This window comes from Gossypium hirsutum, chromosome A13 (assembly GCF_007990345.1).
Source record: "Gossypium hirsutum isolate 1008001.06 chromosome A13, Gossypium_hirsutum_v2.1, whole genome shotgun sequence".
In the NCBI taxonomy this organism is placed as follows: domain Eukaryota; kingdom Viridiplantae; phylum Streptophyta; class Magnoliopsida; order Malvales; family Malvaceae; genus Gossypium; species Gossypium hirsutum.
In genome coordinates, this window is record NC_053436.1 from 5,447,604 (window position 1) to 5,464,481 (window position 16,878).

General features: G+C 37.2%; 2 protein-coding genes across 3 annotated transcripts; one reads left to right on the forward strand and one right to left on the reverse strand.

Annotated features, from left to right (window-relative positions):
• LOC121212217 (probable E3 ubiquitin ligase SUD1) lies at window positions 1-6,752 on the forward strand. Of its 2 annotated transcripts, none has more exons than XM_041084600.1 (9): window positions 1-680; window positions 1,660-2,352; window positions 3,051-3,818; window positions 3,911-4,122; window positions 4,204-4,569; window positions 5,226-5,383; window positions 5,469-5,632; window positions 5,721-5,867; window positions 6,015-6,752. In XM_041084600.1, the coding sequence occupies exons 1-9, from the start codon at window positions 315-317 to the stop codon at window positions 6,510-6,512; spliced, it is 3,372 nt and encodes a 1,123-aa protein (XP_040940534.1). In that variant the 5' UTR covers window positions 1-314; the 3' UTR covers window positions 6,513-6,752. The 2 variants fall into 2 exon arrangements, with proteins under 2 accessions (XP_040940534.1, XP_040940533.1); XM_041084599.1 differs by having other exon boundaries at window positions 96-680; window positions 5,223-5,383.
• A 276-nt stretch (window positions 6,753-7,028) lies between these two features.
• On the reverse strand, window positions 7,029-11,968 carry LOC107894289 (polyadenylate-binding protein 8). The gene is made up of 9 exons (XM_016819571.2): window positions 11,148-11,968; window positions 9,773-9,891; window positions 8,998-9,654; window positions 8,836-8,913; window positions 8,673-8,762; window positions 8,440-8,574; window positions 8,128-8,301; window positions 7,832-8,035; window positions 7,029-7,466 (listed from the first exon to the last, which is right to left on the reverse strand). The coding sequence occupies exons 1-9, from the start codon at window positions 11,386-11,388 to the stop codon at window positions 7,218-7,220; spliced, it is 1,947 nt and encodes a 648-aa protein (XP_016675060.2). The 5' UTR covers window positions 11,389-11,968; the 3' UTR covers window positions 7,029-7,217.
• Window positions 11,969-16,878: the final 4,910 nt, after the last annotated feature.

Consider the following 16,878-nt stretch of genomic DNA (forward strand, 5'->3'; position numbering starts at 1 on the left):
ATTGAAAGACTTGATATCATATCATGTAACATAATGAAGGTGAGGCAGCTACAACAGAAAAATCTAATGTAGAAACGAAAGAGAAGCCAATGAGAATCTTCCGCGTATACAGAATTCCATTCTTCCGACTAGCCTACATATCCGGAAAATATAAAAAGGAACATTAAAGCGTGAGGGGCAAACTCGTCATCAGAAGGAGTGTTTTTTTTTTTTCAAACCAAACTCGTCTCAACCAAAAAAAAAGGATAACTAAATATAAAATACCATCTTGACTCGGTTCCTCTCCGGCAAACTCACTGGACCAACTCAACACGATGGAGATCGCCCCCGCGGTTCCGCCATCTCATCCCCTGGGCGGTGAAAACCCCGTTTCTTCTACAGACGACGTTTTAGCAGACAGCGGAAAGCCTTCGCCATCAACATCAACATCGTCATCGTTGTCAGAGAAGGATGAAAAAGCGACGTCATCTACGGCGTCAACGGTGTCGTTGGGGGCGGTGGCTTCGAGATATGATCCGGATATGGAGGAAGAAGAGGAAGATGTTTGCAGGATCTGCCGGAACCCGGGAGATGCTGACAATCCGCTTAGGTACCCCTGCGCATGTAGCGGCAGCATCAAATTTGTCCATCAAGATTGCCTTCTTCAGTGGCTTAATCACAGCAATGCTCGCCAATGCGAGGTTAGTGTTTATTTATTTGTAATTATGGTATAAAATTATAGGTATTTTTTTAGAAAAATTAGGTTAGTTTCAGTTAAGGTTTTAGTTCTTTAAAAAATTTAAATTTCATTATTTGGTGTCTGATTTAGCTTTGATTATTGAATGAGCAACAGAGATGATTAATAAATGAAGACAATTTTGGTCTCTTCTTTCAAGTCTTTTTTTCTGATAATTTTTATAATAAAGACTTCCATTCTAGTCGCAAATTTTGAGAGCTCTCCATTGTTGGAGTCTTGAACATTTGAAAAGAAACAACTTTTATTTTTGTGTGTTTTGTATGTGCTATGGTTCTCCAACTCGGTGGTATTTGAAGTTGTGTGGGATTTGAGAAGAAAACATGGTTTTCTGAAGATTTTCATGGGTTTTGAATGATCGGAGAGGTCATTAGCTGCAACTAACTTCTTTAAGTTATAATTGAATAAATACAGGCGGCAATAGTAATTATTGTGGAGCAATCAAGCTTCAGGTTTCTTTTTAATGTTGCTAATGCATGATGATGCAAACTTAGTGCTATCAGAGGTAGTCTTAGACTTTAGGTTCTTCATGCTAAAATGTTGTGCATAAGGTACAAGTGTTTCTATGTTGTACCATATTTTGCGAAGCCACGTGAATGGAGTTTATAGCTTTTGAGGCAGTTAGCAGTTCTAAAGTATTTTCTGTTTCAATGTTGTGGGCATGGTTCTCTTCAATTCTTATTTTGGTATGCAAATTTATGAACTGGCATATCTGAGCTAGTTCTCTATTGCCTCTCCCTCTTTCTCTGTTTATGTTTCAGCCTCCTCTCCCTCTTTTTTTCTTTGAAATAGACTTAATGTAAAAGATCTTATTTTCCATGCGTCTCCCCCCCCCCTCTTGTTAATTTGTTTTCTTAAATATATGTGCTTTGGGTGGTAGATTTGCAGTGCATTTTAGTGCTTTAACTTAGTTGACTTTCTTGCAGGTATGCAAGCATGCGTTTTCTTTCTCCCCTGTGTATGCAGAGAATGCTCCAGCAAGGCTTCCTTTTCAGGAGTTTGTTGTTGGGATGGCGATGAAAGCCTGTCATGTTCTACAGTTCTTCTTGCGTCTTAGTTTTGTGCTTTCAGTTTGGCTCCTAATTATTCCTTTCATTACCTTTTGGATATGGCGCTTGGCATTCGTCAGGAGTTTTGGTGAAGCTCAGAGATTATTCTTAAGCCATATTTCAACCACAATCATTCTTACTGATTGTTTGCATGGGTTCCTACTATCTGCTAGCATTGTGTTTATTTTTCTTGGAGCAACTTCTTTAAGGGATTACTTCCGGCATTTACGAGAGCTTGGAGGACAAGATGCTGATAGAGAAGATGAAGCGGATAGGAATGGTGCTCGTGCTGCTAGGCGACCTGCTGGACAAGCTAATAGGAATTTTGCCGGTGATGCTAATGGTGAAGATGCTGGTGGAGCACAAGGTGCTGGTGGAGCTGGTCAATTGATCAGAAGGAATGCTGAAAATGTGGCTGCTCGTTGGGAAATGCAGGCAGCTCGTCTTGAAGCTCATGTGGAACAGATGTTTGATGGCCTGGATGATGCTGACGGTGCGGAGGATGTACCTTTTGATGAGCTTGTTGGCATGCAGGGTCCTGTTTTTCATTTGGTTGAGAATGCTTTCACTGTAAGTTTCTTTGGTTGTATCAATTTTACTATCCATGCTTAGCTTCTAATCTGTGTTCTTTCACTAATGTTATTTAAGTGCTTGCTTTGCTTGTTTGTTGCGAATATTCTTGGGAACCTTTAGGTGCCGAGACTAGCTTACGGATATATCAGCCTCAAAAACAAAGGGTTATTTGTATGCTTGCATTTATGTGTTTAGCGGCATAGGCTAATGATGCTAATTTGGAGTCTGATAATAAAAAAAAAAAAAAAATCAAAGTTTGGCATTTGGTTGCATGACAAACTTGATATACTTTTAATGGAGGAAATTCTTCATGAATCATTTTCCTTGTTACAGAGTGTGATTCTCGACTTTCTTATCACTCCTTCAAATATTTCCACTTCCAAAATATAGACATTAGATTGCAGTGTGTGGTTTTATCATTCTATGCATGACTCTGGATCCAATTATAATCTTATAACTTCATTGTTTTGTTTATATGTTACTACTTCGGGATCTCGATTGCGTAGAATTAGCTCCATTGTAAGAGACATGCCAATGCATTTTTTTTTTCTTTAAACCTTCCCTTATTTTAGAGCTTTAAATTGTGACTATCTGCGATAGCCGATAAGTAGATACTCAGAAAATAAACTAACTGCAATATTTTAGCCTTTTTCCTCTGATTAGCATGATTTCATCACTTGATGATTTTCCTGCAGGTTCTAGCCAGCAATATGATATTCCTTGGCGTTGTAATTTTTGTGCCCTTTTCTCTTGGCCGCATTATTCTCCATTATGTATCTTGGCTTTTCTCTTCTGCAAGTGGTCCTGTTCTGTCAGCAGTCATGCCAATGACAGACACTACCCTTTCCTTAGCAAATATCACATTGAAGAATGCATTAACTGCAGTTACGAATTTGACATCTGAAGGCCAAGACAATAGCATGCTTGGTCAGGCTGCAGAAATCTTAAAAGCAAACTCTAGTGCAGTAGGTGAAGTTTCAAGCAACACAAGTGCACCATTTTCAGCAGATCTCTTGAAAGGAGCAACTATTGGAGCATCAAGGCTGTCTGATGTTACAACTCTTGCTATTGGATATACATTTATATTCTCTTTAGTCTTCTTCTACCTGGGCATTGCCACTTTGATTAGGTACACTAGGGGTGAGCCTTTGACAATGGGGAGGTTCTATGGAATTGCTTCAATTGTCGAGACAATTCCATCCCTCTTCAGGCAGTTCTTGGCTGCAATGAGGCATTTGATGACAATGATTAAAGTTGCCTTCCTTCTTGTAATTGAGCTTGGGGTGTTTCCTTTGATGTGTGGATGGTGGCTAGATATATGCACCATAAGGATGTTTGGGAAATCAATGTCTCAAAGAGTTCAGTTCTTCTCAGTCTCACCTTTAGCTAGCTCATTGATTCATTGGGTTGTAGGAATTGTATATATGCTACAAATAAGCATCTTTGTCAGCCTTCTTCGAGGGGTAATCCTCTTCTCCATCCCATAATAGCAATTTTTATCATAAGCTGTTATATTGTAGCATGAGTCTGATAATATTATTTTTGTTATAAGCAGGTTTTACGCAATGGTGTTCTGTACTTCCTTCGAGACCCAGCTGATCCGAACTACAATCCCTTCCGTGATTTAATTGATGATCCTGTAAACAAGCATGCTCGGAGGGTCTTGTTATCAGTTGCAGTTTATGGAAGTTTGATTGTGATGCTGGTATTTTTGCCAGTCAAGTTTGCTATGAAGATGGCACCATCTATCTTCCCACTTGATATATCGTAAGAGCTGCACATCCTTTTTTTAATTCACTCACTTATGTATACTTATTTTTAGCTTACTAAATGATTTGTTTGTTGCAGGGTATCTGATCCATTTACTGAGATTCCAGCTGACATGCTTCTCTTTCAAATATGCATTCCATTTGCCATTGAGCATTTTAAATTGCGGTCAACAATCAAGTCTCTTCTCCGCTACTGGTTTACTGCAGTTGGCTGGGCATTAGGCTTAACAGAGTTTTTACTTCCCAAACCTGATGAGAATGGTGGCCAGGAAAATGCCAATGTAGAACCAGGTCAGCCAGATAGACCACAAATTGTGCAACTAGGTGGACAGGAACAGGCCATGGTTGCATTTGCTGCTGATGATGATCCAAATAGAGGGCTCCTTGCATCAGGGAATTCTAATGTCGTGGAGGAGTTTGATGGGGATGAACGAGCTGATTCAGAGTAAGTAATATGGTGCTTTTGAATAGTCTGTAAAATGGTTCTGATTTACATTATGGTCTGGAAGTAATTTAACTTTGCTTAGGATATTTTTGCACGCAGCTTTACTTGATGTTCTAAATTCATGACAAGTAATTGACATTTGAAGATTATTTGGTCATTGAATTTGCACTTACGAGTTATTATTGATGTTAGATTTTGTATAGGTTAGGTGCAAGAGATTTTAACTATTTATTTTGTTTAGGCACATTGGAACGATATGTATTTCTCAAACACTATTTCCTGAACTTTGATCATATTTTGGGATGAGTATTCAAATTATTCTTTATATCTGATTCATCCAAATGAATTCTGCTTTATTTCATTGCAGAATAATGACTGTCCTATGCCTGTTGATGTGCAAAGATTAGCATTGCCATCAACTCAGTTGTTTTCTTATACTGAATGGAGAGTTGTCATAGAAGTTTTTGATGTTTTTGGTTAACAGCATTTATTTTGATGTTTAGCATTTATGTCTGTTAACTATTATAGACTCAAAACATAATTTCTGTTTTGTTCTTTTTCATCTTCTTTTACTACATTTAGTCAAAATTGAATTGCTTTGTTTGTACCTGGCTCCATTTTATAGTGTCTAATAATATTGATGCATGCTTTAGCAGGTATGGCTTCGTTCTTCGCATTGTTCTCTTGCTGGTGGTCGCCTGGATGACTTTGCTTATATTTAACTCTGCCCTAATAATAGTTCCTATATCACTTGGGCGTGCTCTTTTCAATGCCATTCCTCTTCTCCCAATAACTCATGGCATTAAGTGCAACGGTAATGTGGTTTGACTTTTTCCCCCCTTGTTATAGTACCTCTTTTTTTATTCCAGTGCTAATTATTTTTCCCACCTGAATCATAGACCTCTATGCTTTCGTCATTGGAAGCTATGTCATTTGGACAGCTATTGCTGGGGCTAGATACTCCATTGAGCACATTAGAACAAAGAGGGCGGCAGTTCTATTTGGCCAAATTTCCAAGTGGAGTGCCATTGTTGTTAAGAGTTCCATGCTGTTATCAATATGGGTATGTCATCTGGTGTTAGCTGGTTTTCTACTTGTTTCACAGCTCAGATATCTAACTCGTAGATCTTTATTGGTGCTGTGATGTCCAGATTTTTGTCATTCCTGTACTTATTGGTCTGCTTTTTGAGCTTTTGGTGATTGTGCCAATGCGGGTGCCTGTAGATGAGAGCCCAGTTTTCCTACTCTATCAGGATTGGGCATTGGGTCTCATTTTCCTTAAGATCTGGACTAGACTGGTAAGACCACCATTTCATGTGCAGCTGAAAAAATTGTTATGATGCAATTGTCTTTGGTTTTTGCAATAGACTTTTATTTTTTGCGTTTTTTTGTAGTTATTAGATTATTCTCTCAAGGTCTGAAATCGGTTTTTCTTATATGCACAGGTTATGCTGGATCATATGATGCCATTGGTAGATGAAAGCTGGCGAGTAAAATTTGAAAGGGTAAGAGAAGATGGTTTTTCTAGATTGCAGGGCCTTTGGGTATTGCGGGAGATTGTATTTCCCATCATAATGAAGCTGCTGACAGCCCTGTGTGTACCTTACGTATTAGCCCGAGGGGTGTTTCCGGTGCTTGGCTACCCATTAGTGGTCAATTCGGCTGTCTACCGCTTCGCATGGCTAGGCTGCCTTTGCTTCAGCTGCTTGTGCTTTTGTGCAAAGAGATTCCATGTCTGGTTCACGAACCTCCACAATTCTATCAGAGATGACCGGTATCTTATTGGTCGTCGACTTCATAACTTTGGGGAAAACTCGGAAGAGAAGCAAAATGTGGCAGGGTCTTCCTCAGAAACACAGATTTCTGATCTGCGGGACACTGGAATAATCCAGCATGACCGAGAGGTTGATGTGGGGCTGAGACTAAGGCGTGCAGTTAATTAAAAACGATGCTGATGCTCGAAAAGCTTGTACGAATCTACGTTCCATTATTGACAAGCTGGTATACGTGTTAGGTAGTGTTTGAAATTGGCCAATACAATATTTGGCTTACGCTTACTTTTTGTGCATAGAATACACAATAACTTTGCAATTAGGGTTTGTCTTAAAATTTCAGCAAGTTAGAAGATAAATAATGAATTACTATTTGATTTTTATATATAAAATGCTCATGATTTTGTCTGCTCCAATGCCCAATAGGTTTCGTTCGTTTAGAGAATGCATATAATCTCCTGCAAAAATGCAATACAACCTTTCAAATCACGGCCCCTTTCCATTAAAAAAATAAACCAAAACCAAAACAAAATACAGCTCTCTAGGGGGTAGAATCAGCTTGAGAATCTACTTCCTAAAGCAATTAAAAACATAGTAAATCTCCGTAAGCTAAATGCATCTGCAAGATTATTCACTCAAAAGAGAAACAATCAATTCGATCCCGAAGATATTTTATGATGCATGAAATGCATAACTCAATCACATAGCAATTAATTATAAAGCATGAAAGTCTTGTGTCAGACGGTATTGAAGTTCCAAAACACTCTGTAGAAGTATAGAGTCATAACCAGCTTCAAACGAAGCAACTGATTCAATCTAAACAAAGGCCACGCTACGATGGTGTTCAAGAAGAAAACTCTAGCAGGCAGTTAAAACTCAGGAGACAAGGTTGTCACTTAATGACAATGAAGCCAGTTGATCAGCGGCAGCACCACCAGTTTGTTGCTGCTGAGCCACAGTTCTAAGAACCTCCATTGCTTCAGCAACCTTCGCTTTTAGAGCTTCTGGTGACTCGAGCAAATGCAAAACCTCAGTCTGATCCATCTCCAGAAGCATCCCTGTAACTTTAGCTGCTGCATCAGGCTCCAGCTGTTCAACTAGAGGATAAAGATTCTCTCCCAGCATCTACACATATTCATCCAAAGCAAAAATTTCAGTTACCCAAAATGGTTCAAGCATTTTCAGAAACTTGTAGTGAATCTTTTTAGGAAAGGACTCATTACAAGGACATCATAGCAATATTTTTTTATGTATCACCAATGCATACAGGAAGGAAATTACATAGAAGTTCACATCTCAATACGGAACTCTATATTTTCTAATTATGAGGTACCTTATTAGGGTATACTCTTCAACAAAATTTTTGTAATTAACACTTGAAAGTTGACTAGAAGGCATTGTATGTGCGACAAGTATAATCTAAAATTGGGACAGCACAAGTATGCACAGAAAAGAGTAGACAATAATAAATAAAGCAAAGCAGTGCATACCGTTCTCTGCTGATCTGGTGTAGCATTTGCTAGGGCTGAGGCCAAGGCTCCTATCGGAATTGGCTGAGAAATTGATGCATCACGCATTGGCATGCCACCCATATCATATGGAACAGAAAGCATGCCTCCAGCAATGTTAGGCATTGAAACATCAGGTAGACCACGCCCTGGTGGATAGCGATAGACCCGCCCTCGCGGTAGCATCTGACATTTAAATGAACCATCAGATGAAGAACTTACAAGATATGAACAAATATATTGAAGATACTACAAAATGCAAGAACTGATGAAACAACCTGCTGCTGCATTAATGGAACTGGTTGCTGACTTTGCTGACCAGCCCCAGCCCTTCTACCACCGGGACGCTGACCCTGTTGGCCTTGTTGAACCATTGGTACAAAGAAATTTGGCATGGGAGCTCCACCAGGCCTCATACCAGGGACGAGCTGCTGTTGATACCCAAATCCAGGCTGCCAAAAGAAAAATTCATAAACAAAACCAGAAATTTCTAAAGAAGATTTTACAAATATTATTTCATTGATTAATCCAGTAGGTTAAAATATACCTCCTATGACTACCAAGCAATAAAATTCAAAACAAATAATTACCTGCGGAAACATTGCTGGAGGTGCTTGACCATAAAATATTTGCTGCCCAAGACCTGGACCACCAGGTGGGTACATTGGCATACGAGGAGCAACTGAAGGTGACATTGTAACTGGTCGCATTTGAGAAAATTGAGCCTGTAAAAGACGCAGCGCATGTTTTAGCACAACAAAAAAATTTAAAACCGTTCTCAATTACAGTTTGGTCAAGGCTCAAAGCAAATATCAACACATACCTGTAACCTGGCTCTCCTATCTTCCTTCCTTTGAGCTAGTGCAACATAGAGAGGTTTGCTGACAACCATTTTGCCATTCATCTCTGCAAGCTGTCAAAAAGAACAAAGCAAAACTTATTAGCTGATAATAAGATCACGAGTAGGGACAGCATTATCAACTTACAGCTCTTGATGCTTCTTCTGGAGTTGAAAATGCAACAAACCCTGATCCTTTGCTTATCCCACTAGTATCTCGCATAACCTGTTACATTAGAATAATAGGGTTCAGCCAACTAATTAACAGAATCGATCTAACATTACTAGTCCATAGAACATGCTAACAAACCTTGCATGACGTTATGATACCATATTGAGAGAATAGCTCTTTAAGTTTTTCATCACTTATGCTGTCATCCAAATTCTTAACATACAAGTTTGCTCCTTGAAACTTATCTGCTGCCTCTTTCATTGACTGCTCAAATCGAAGTTTCAGATCAAGCTCCCTTTCAGATTTCTTTTGCGCTTTCCCAACATACCACTCCTTATCATCAAATTTCTTTCCATTCAGAGACTCCACAGCCCTAGCAGCATCATCTGCGTTCTTAAAGTTTACAAACCCAAAGCCCTTGGATTTCCCATCCGGTTCTCTCATCACCACAGCACTAGTAATCAGACCAAATTCGCCAAAAATGGTTTTCAAATCGTCATCACTTGTGGATTCTGAGAGATTCTTTACATAGACGTTGTTAAATTTAACGTTGCTGATAGAACTGTCTCTTTCCTGCTTGCGAACAAAGGGGCCCACATAGACTTGCTTATCATTCATTAGCATGCCATTCAGCTGCTCTATTGCTTTTTGGGCAGATTCCTCATTGTCAAATTGAACAAAGCCATAACCTTTTGACTGACCAAAGGAGTCTGTGGCTACCTTGCAAGAGAGAATGTTCCCAAATGCAGAAAACGTATCATGCAAGGCTTTGTGGTCAATTCCCTTGTCTAAATTCTGCCAGATCCAACAAGCATGGCAAACAAACATAAAATAAACCATATATGATTTCTGAAGCACAGATTTACAAAACAAATCTGCAGATATAACCGCATGATTGTCAAATTTTCATTACCTTGATAAAAATATTCCCAGCACCACTTTTACGAAGACTAGGGTCTCGATTAGAATACATAATCCTGATAGGCTTTCCATTCAGAAGAGTGAAGTTCAGAAGGTCCAATGCCCTTGCAGCTGTGCGTAAACAGCAGAAGATGACATTCAGAATGAAGAGCAAACATTTTTTTCCTATCTAGGGATCAAGGCAGTCAAAATATTAAGAATGTTCTTTTCAAATAATGTGTATTACTATGAAAAATTGCAGCTTGAGTTGGTCTCTACCTTGCTGATAGAGACCAACTAGATTGACAATTTACATGGAAGTCTGAGAAGATAATGTATAAGCATTTCTAAGCAAGGATATATTATGTATTGCTCTTTTTCCTTTAGGCTAGTATCCCGGATTCTGCTGTTTTATCTTCACAAACTTTCTCCTTTTCTCTCAATATCACAAATACTTTTAACATTACATTTCTTACTTTCTTATCATTCTCTCCACCCATTTCAGGGTACCCAAAAAGGCTCGATATGTATTACTGCATGACGTTAGGGTTCTTTTTGGCTAGAAAATAGGTTAATATTAATGAATAAAGAGGCAGAAATACTTCCATATCGATTACAACATCTAAATAGACTTCATATCCTAGCATGGAACAAAGTCAAAAACAAGCAAATAAGTTGTAATCTCCATAACACAAAAGGGCACCATATCTTAACAAGGAAGATCAACATTAACAGGCATGTAATCTGCATTCAGGAATGATAAAACCCAAATACATATTATACCCTCAACGGACTATAGTTCAGATGGCTGATGAATAAGGCTCACTTGGTATAAAACAAGGCTACATCACACAAATTTCCTGGCTGCTTGATACATGGGAATTCAAGATAAGCTCAGACAAAATGCGTTTGCTATATTCTTTTTAACAAAATCGAGAGTTATCATATTAAGAAGAAGATCATCAATCAAAATGCATGTGAAGAACAACCTTTAGAGAACACACTCAAAACCTACTTCTTCATGTCCTGCCTAAATCAACTTGACAATACAGATGTAGCACTAGAAACAGTTTACTGTAAGATAGATATCATAATACAGCAAAAAGCAAATTAAGTATAAAAATCTATACAAAATCCTTAATATGCAGGGCACCTTAATACCATAACTATTCTACGCTCTGTACCAATATCATACATTTCATACTAAGTAAATGAAAAAGCCAGGCTAAAACTTTAATCTGTAATCATCTTTCTAGAAGAATCTTATATTTACATCACCATTCAAATGCTAACCAAAGCAAGAATCCATTATTTAAAAAATGCAAATAAACCATAAGCAACAGAAACAAGAAAAAAAAAAACTAAAACTTAGAAATCTGAAATGTTACCATCTTGTGGATTTCCATAATTGACATAACCATAACCAAGAGACCTCCGGGTTGACAAGTCCTTGCAAACCCGAACCGTAAGCACTGGACCCACGTGGGCAAAGTAATCATAAAGCTGAGCTTCCGTCACACTTGAATCCAGATCCCCAACATAAAGCGACGTCGGTACAAACTGGTTGTTCCCTCCACCAGCTCCATTGTTAACACTCCCATTTTGCCCCTGGACTTGAATCTGCGCCATCTCTCTAAACAGAACAGCTAAAACCCACAAAAAAAAACCTTTTTTACAGATTTCTTTTTTTTTTCTCTGTTTTTTTTTGGGTTTTCTTTTTCTTCCCTCTCCTCTTGTTATTAATTAAAAAATCCTAGAGAAGATAATAAATGAAACAAACTAAAATCCCAAGTGCGTTCGATAAACCTTACTAAAGTAGCAAACTTTCTTGTCTTTTGTGAATATTTTTCTCTTTTTTTTGGCTTTTTTTTTAATGGAGGAGAGGGAAGGGTGGAGGAAGAAATGGGTATTTACCGCCGGCTTAGAGAATACGGCGGCGCCTGAGATAAATAAAAAAGGATAGATTTTTGAAGGACAAGGAGAAGTAGCAGCTACCACAATACACAACTGAAACAAAGGGTTATAATATAAGTTGGAAGGTTTCTTTATTTTCCTCTAAAATAAACCCTAAGATGGATCATAGGAGGAGGAGGAAATCTCCGCCGTCGGATTAGGTTTTGGACTGCTTCTTTGTGGGGCCTCAGCTCGCAAATGACGAGGTTAAAGAAAAGCCTGCTAACGGTAGATTCTTGGTGGAGGTGAATCATGTGCAGTAATAAAAATTTGGATGAACATATGTCGTTTTTCTTCTTAATATTTTATTATACCCATGCACACTACTGTTTGCAAAATCTAAAATTGTATTAAATAATTTCTCCCCAAATTTTATACAATGTATTATATTATATTATATTAATTTGTGTAAAATCCACTTCAACTCATTAAATTATTAATAAATTTACACTTTGCTTACTCAATTAGAGATACTCATGGGCCAAGTTAGATTGAGTTTAGGTCGGTTCTAAGCATAATATTAATCTATTTTATATTTGTTCAAGCTCGGCTTAACATGAAATGTGTCTAAAATTTTGTCCAAACCAACCTATATTTGAAAAAACTAACTCAAACTCATTTTAGACTTCCTCATATTATTTTAAATTTTTTTAAAAATATTTATATTATTTTAATTTAATATTTAATAAATTTATTTTTTATTAAAATTTTTATATAATCATCTTAATATTTTTCTAATGTTTAGATTAAAGTAGAATTATATATTTAGTATAGATTTATTTTTTTAATGTGTTATAAATTACATAATTTATAAAGATAACATAATATAAAGTATCATTAACTTAAAAACTAGACGAGTCAGGTCAAGATCGGGCCTCGAATATTCGAGCCCGAGTGTGACCCATATTTTACATGGGTCTAATTTTTTTGTCCAAGTCTATTTTTCGAGTCTAATTTTTTTACCCAAACCAAGCATTTGAGCCTAGATAAGTAGTCCGACCTATGAATAGGTCTAAACTCGACTTCAAAAAAGTTACAAAATCACTTAAATATTCAAAATTTTTCATTTGAATTATTGGAAAAATATTTTGGGATTTTTTACCCTCGGATGAATTAACTTAAATTATTTTGCAAAAGGCTATGAAAGAGTCTGCTACCCTAGCACGCTATTGTCTACCGTCTTTGGCAAGAGTTCTAGATTTTTCTGTTATTTTTTGTCTTCTACTATTTAAAGTCGGCGCATCCTGCACATTTGTCTCCTACAATTTGAAGAAAGATAGCCAAGGTGGAAATCTGCATAAATGGAAAATGAATTAGCTCAACTGATGATAAATGAAGAAGAAGACGAAGTGATTCAAATACAAACAGATCTGCACAGGGAAAGAGTGGGGGAGATTTTTCAACTAGTTGGTTGTTTTCTGACAGCCAGCATAATTTACTTTCCAACAATGAAGAGTACTTTGGCGAATCTGTGGCATCTGGTTCGAGGTGTCCAGATCCGAAATCTGGGGGATAAATGGTATTTGTTTCAATTTTTTCACATTATGGATTTGGAAAGTGTTATTAAGAGTTCTCCTTGGATCTTTAATAATCATCTGCTGCTTCTTTATAAACTGTAATGGAGGGAGGATCCATTACAAGTGCCTTTAGTCATGACACCTTTTTTGGTACCGATCCATGATGTCTCTATTGGTCTATTTATTAAGAATTTGGCGATGTAACTAAGGAATTTCTAGGGGATTTTCTGGAATATGACGGATCGAATCTGGGGAAAGAGAATAGAAATTTCATAAGAATTCGAGTTCAAATTGATGTAAGGCGTCCTTTGAAAAGAAATAAACAAATTTTGTTTTGTGGGAGACGCTCATATGTCAGTTTTAAATATGAGAGGTTGTCATTATTTTGTTTCTACTGTGGAAGATTGGGACATTGCGATTCCTTTTGTGAAGCAAAGATGATATTTGGAGTGGAAGTTGTTGAAATGGGTTGGGATTTATCTTTGCGAGCTCAATCTTGAAGAGTTTTAGCTATGAATAGTATATGGCTACGTGAGGAAGGGGAGGGGAATGTAGGAGGAATTGGTGAAAATAATAGAGGATTAGGGAATGGCCAACAGAAGGCAGAAAATAAAATAGATTCGAAAAGATTGTGGATCCAGTTCTTGGTTTTAATTTAAAAGGGGGAACATCATTTTTTGGCCAACGGATGGAAAATGTATTGTTAGATCAGGTCCATACTACGATGGAACATGATCTAGAGGATACAACATTAATAGGAGAGGAGGGAAAGAAGAGATCTAGAGGGGAAATTGACGACTTACCAGAAAAAGATTAAATTAATAAGGTAATGTCAAGGAATAGGAGAATGGTGGAACTGGAGCATTTATTATCGGCGGCTGCCAAGAGGCAAGCTGACCGAGCATAATAAAAATCTTAAGTTGGAATGTATGTGGTTTGGGGAGCCCACGGACAATTCAAAGACTTCGGCATTCGTTGAAGATCTATAATCCCCAAATAGCCTTCTTTATGGTGACTAAACTTTGTAGAATCCAGATTGAGAGAGTTCGACGGAGTTGTAGCTTTGCAAATGGTATCAAAGTTGGATCGGAGGGTACTAGAGGAGGATTGTGTTTGGCATGGCGAAATGATACTAACATCATGCTTCAAAATTTTTCTAAAAGACATATTGACGTAATAGTGGAAGATACTGAAATTAATTATAAATGGCGATTTACAGATTTTTATGGAACCCTGTATGCTCAAGATAGAGAAGACTCATGAGCTATTTTGAAAAATCTCTATCATGATAAAGATATCCTTTGGTTTGTATATGAAGACTTTAATGAAATTATGTATGGGTTTGAAAAAAAGGGAGGTCTACCTAGAGATAAAAGAAGAATGAAACTGTTTCGAAAAACATTAGAAGAATGTCAATTAAGTAATGTAGGGTTTTTTGGTAATTCGCTTATATGGGAAAGGAAATTTACCAGAGACAAACATACAAGAACGATTGGATAGGGGAGTAGCCAATGTGAAATAGATGTCAATGTTTCCCGAGACAAAAATTCAGCATCTCGTTTATTCTTTTTCTGATCATTGCCCTCTTTTAGTTGTCACAAAAAGAGAAGATGAAAGGCGAAAAGGAAATAGTTTTAAATTTGAAGCTTCATGGACATTGGAGAATTATTTTGTTGATAAAGTCAAACACATATGGGAAATGGCATCAGGGGACTTATTGCAAAAGTTGGAATTCTTAATAAAGGGCTTGGAAAAATAGGCTGGGCGAATACAAATGAACAAGAAGAGTAGAAAGGAGTTCTTAATAGCAAAATTATCAAAACTGGTTGAAGCTGAAAGGGATGATAGGAATTTGGCTGAGATGATTGATACGAAGATCCAACTAAACTTTGAGATTGAAAAGGATGAATATTACTGGGAACAAAGGGCTAGACTGAATTGGTTAAAATTTGGCGATAGAAATACAACGTTTTTTCATAGCAAAGCAACACAGAAGCGGCGGAGAAATCGGATTAATAAGCTGCAAAATGGAAGTGGAGGGGAAACAGAAAACCTTCAGGAAATAAGGGGTATTGCATGGGCTTATTTTCAGAATTAATTTACAGCAGAGAATACAGTCATTAATGAACACTTACTTACGGGTATTGATCGTTATATCTACGAGGAAGATAATAGAAAGCTTATAGCGCCGTATATTGGAGAGGAGATTCGAGAGACATTGTTCGAAATGTGATCTACAAAGGCACTAGGGGAAAATGGATTCCCAGCCCTATTTTATCAATGATGCTGGAATATCATTGGAGAAGATGTCGTTTCTTTTTGTTTACACCTTTTGAATGGAGATATGGAGGTTAGTCCAATAAACTCAATACACATTGTGCTTATCTCAAAAATCACCAACTTTTCTAATATGACACATTTCCAACCTATTAGCTTATGCAATGTTATTTATAAAATACTAGCAAAGGCTATAGCAAACAAATTTAGAGGAGTTATTGATAAATGTATTGATGAAGCACAGAGTGCATTTGTGCCAAGAAGATTAATATCGGATAATGTATTGTTAGCCTATGAAATTCTACAGTCACTGAAACAGAAGAGATTAAGGAAAAAGGGTTCATGGTGGTCAAATTAGACATGAGTAAGGCTTATGATAGAGTTGAATGGCAATTTGTTAGGGACATAATGAGTCGAATGGGATTTGCTCTAAAATGGATTGATTCAATTATGAAGTGCGTGTCTACTGTCTCTTATTCAGCTGTGGTTAATGGAAATATTGGAGAAACATTTTATCCAACCAGGGGACTTTGACAGGGTGATCACTTGAGTCTGTTTTTATTCATAATATGTGGAAAGGGTTTATCGTGCCTAATGAGACTAGCAACAAGAGAATGGCTCTTAAAAGGTGTTAAGGTTAGTAGGAGCGGCCCACAGGTGTTTCACTTATTATTTGCAAATGATTGCATCTTGTTCGGGGAGGCAACAAGAAGGGGAGCTTTCGTAATCAAAGAGATTCTACGTTAGTACAAAAAATGTTTGGGTTAATGTGTGAACTTTGACAAATCAACTGTCTTTTTTAGTAAAAATACATCGGAGGAAGATAGACAATTGGTGGTTAATCAGCTGGGAGTTCAAAGCTCAAACGACTTAGAACGATACTTAGGGTTGCTGAGTATAGTTGGTAGAAGAAAAAAAGAATCTTTTCAAGTTTTGAAAGATCGACTAAAACAACGCATTGATAACTAGAGTATCAGATATCCGTCTCAGGTTGGAAAAGAAGTTTTCATTAAGGCTATTTTACAAGCTATACCGACATTTTCAATAGCTTGGTTTTTATTTCCAAAATCATTATGTGATGAACTGGAAGGTATTATTGCTAAGTTTTTGTGGCAAAAGGGACGTAGGAAGAAAGGAATTCACTGGTGCTCTTAGAAAAACATGTGCTTTTTAAATGAAAACAGAGGTTTAGGTTTCCGAAATTTTAGTCAATTTAATATTGCGTTATTAGCCAAGCAAGGCTGGCGCCTTTTTAATTATCTAAATTCTCTATTGGCCAGAGTTCTTAAAGTAAAATATTTTTTGCATTCGAATTTTCTAAATGCATATTGGGAAATTTACCTTCATTTACCTAGAAGAGTATCTGATAATG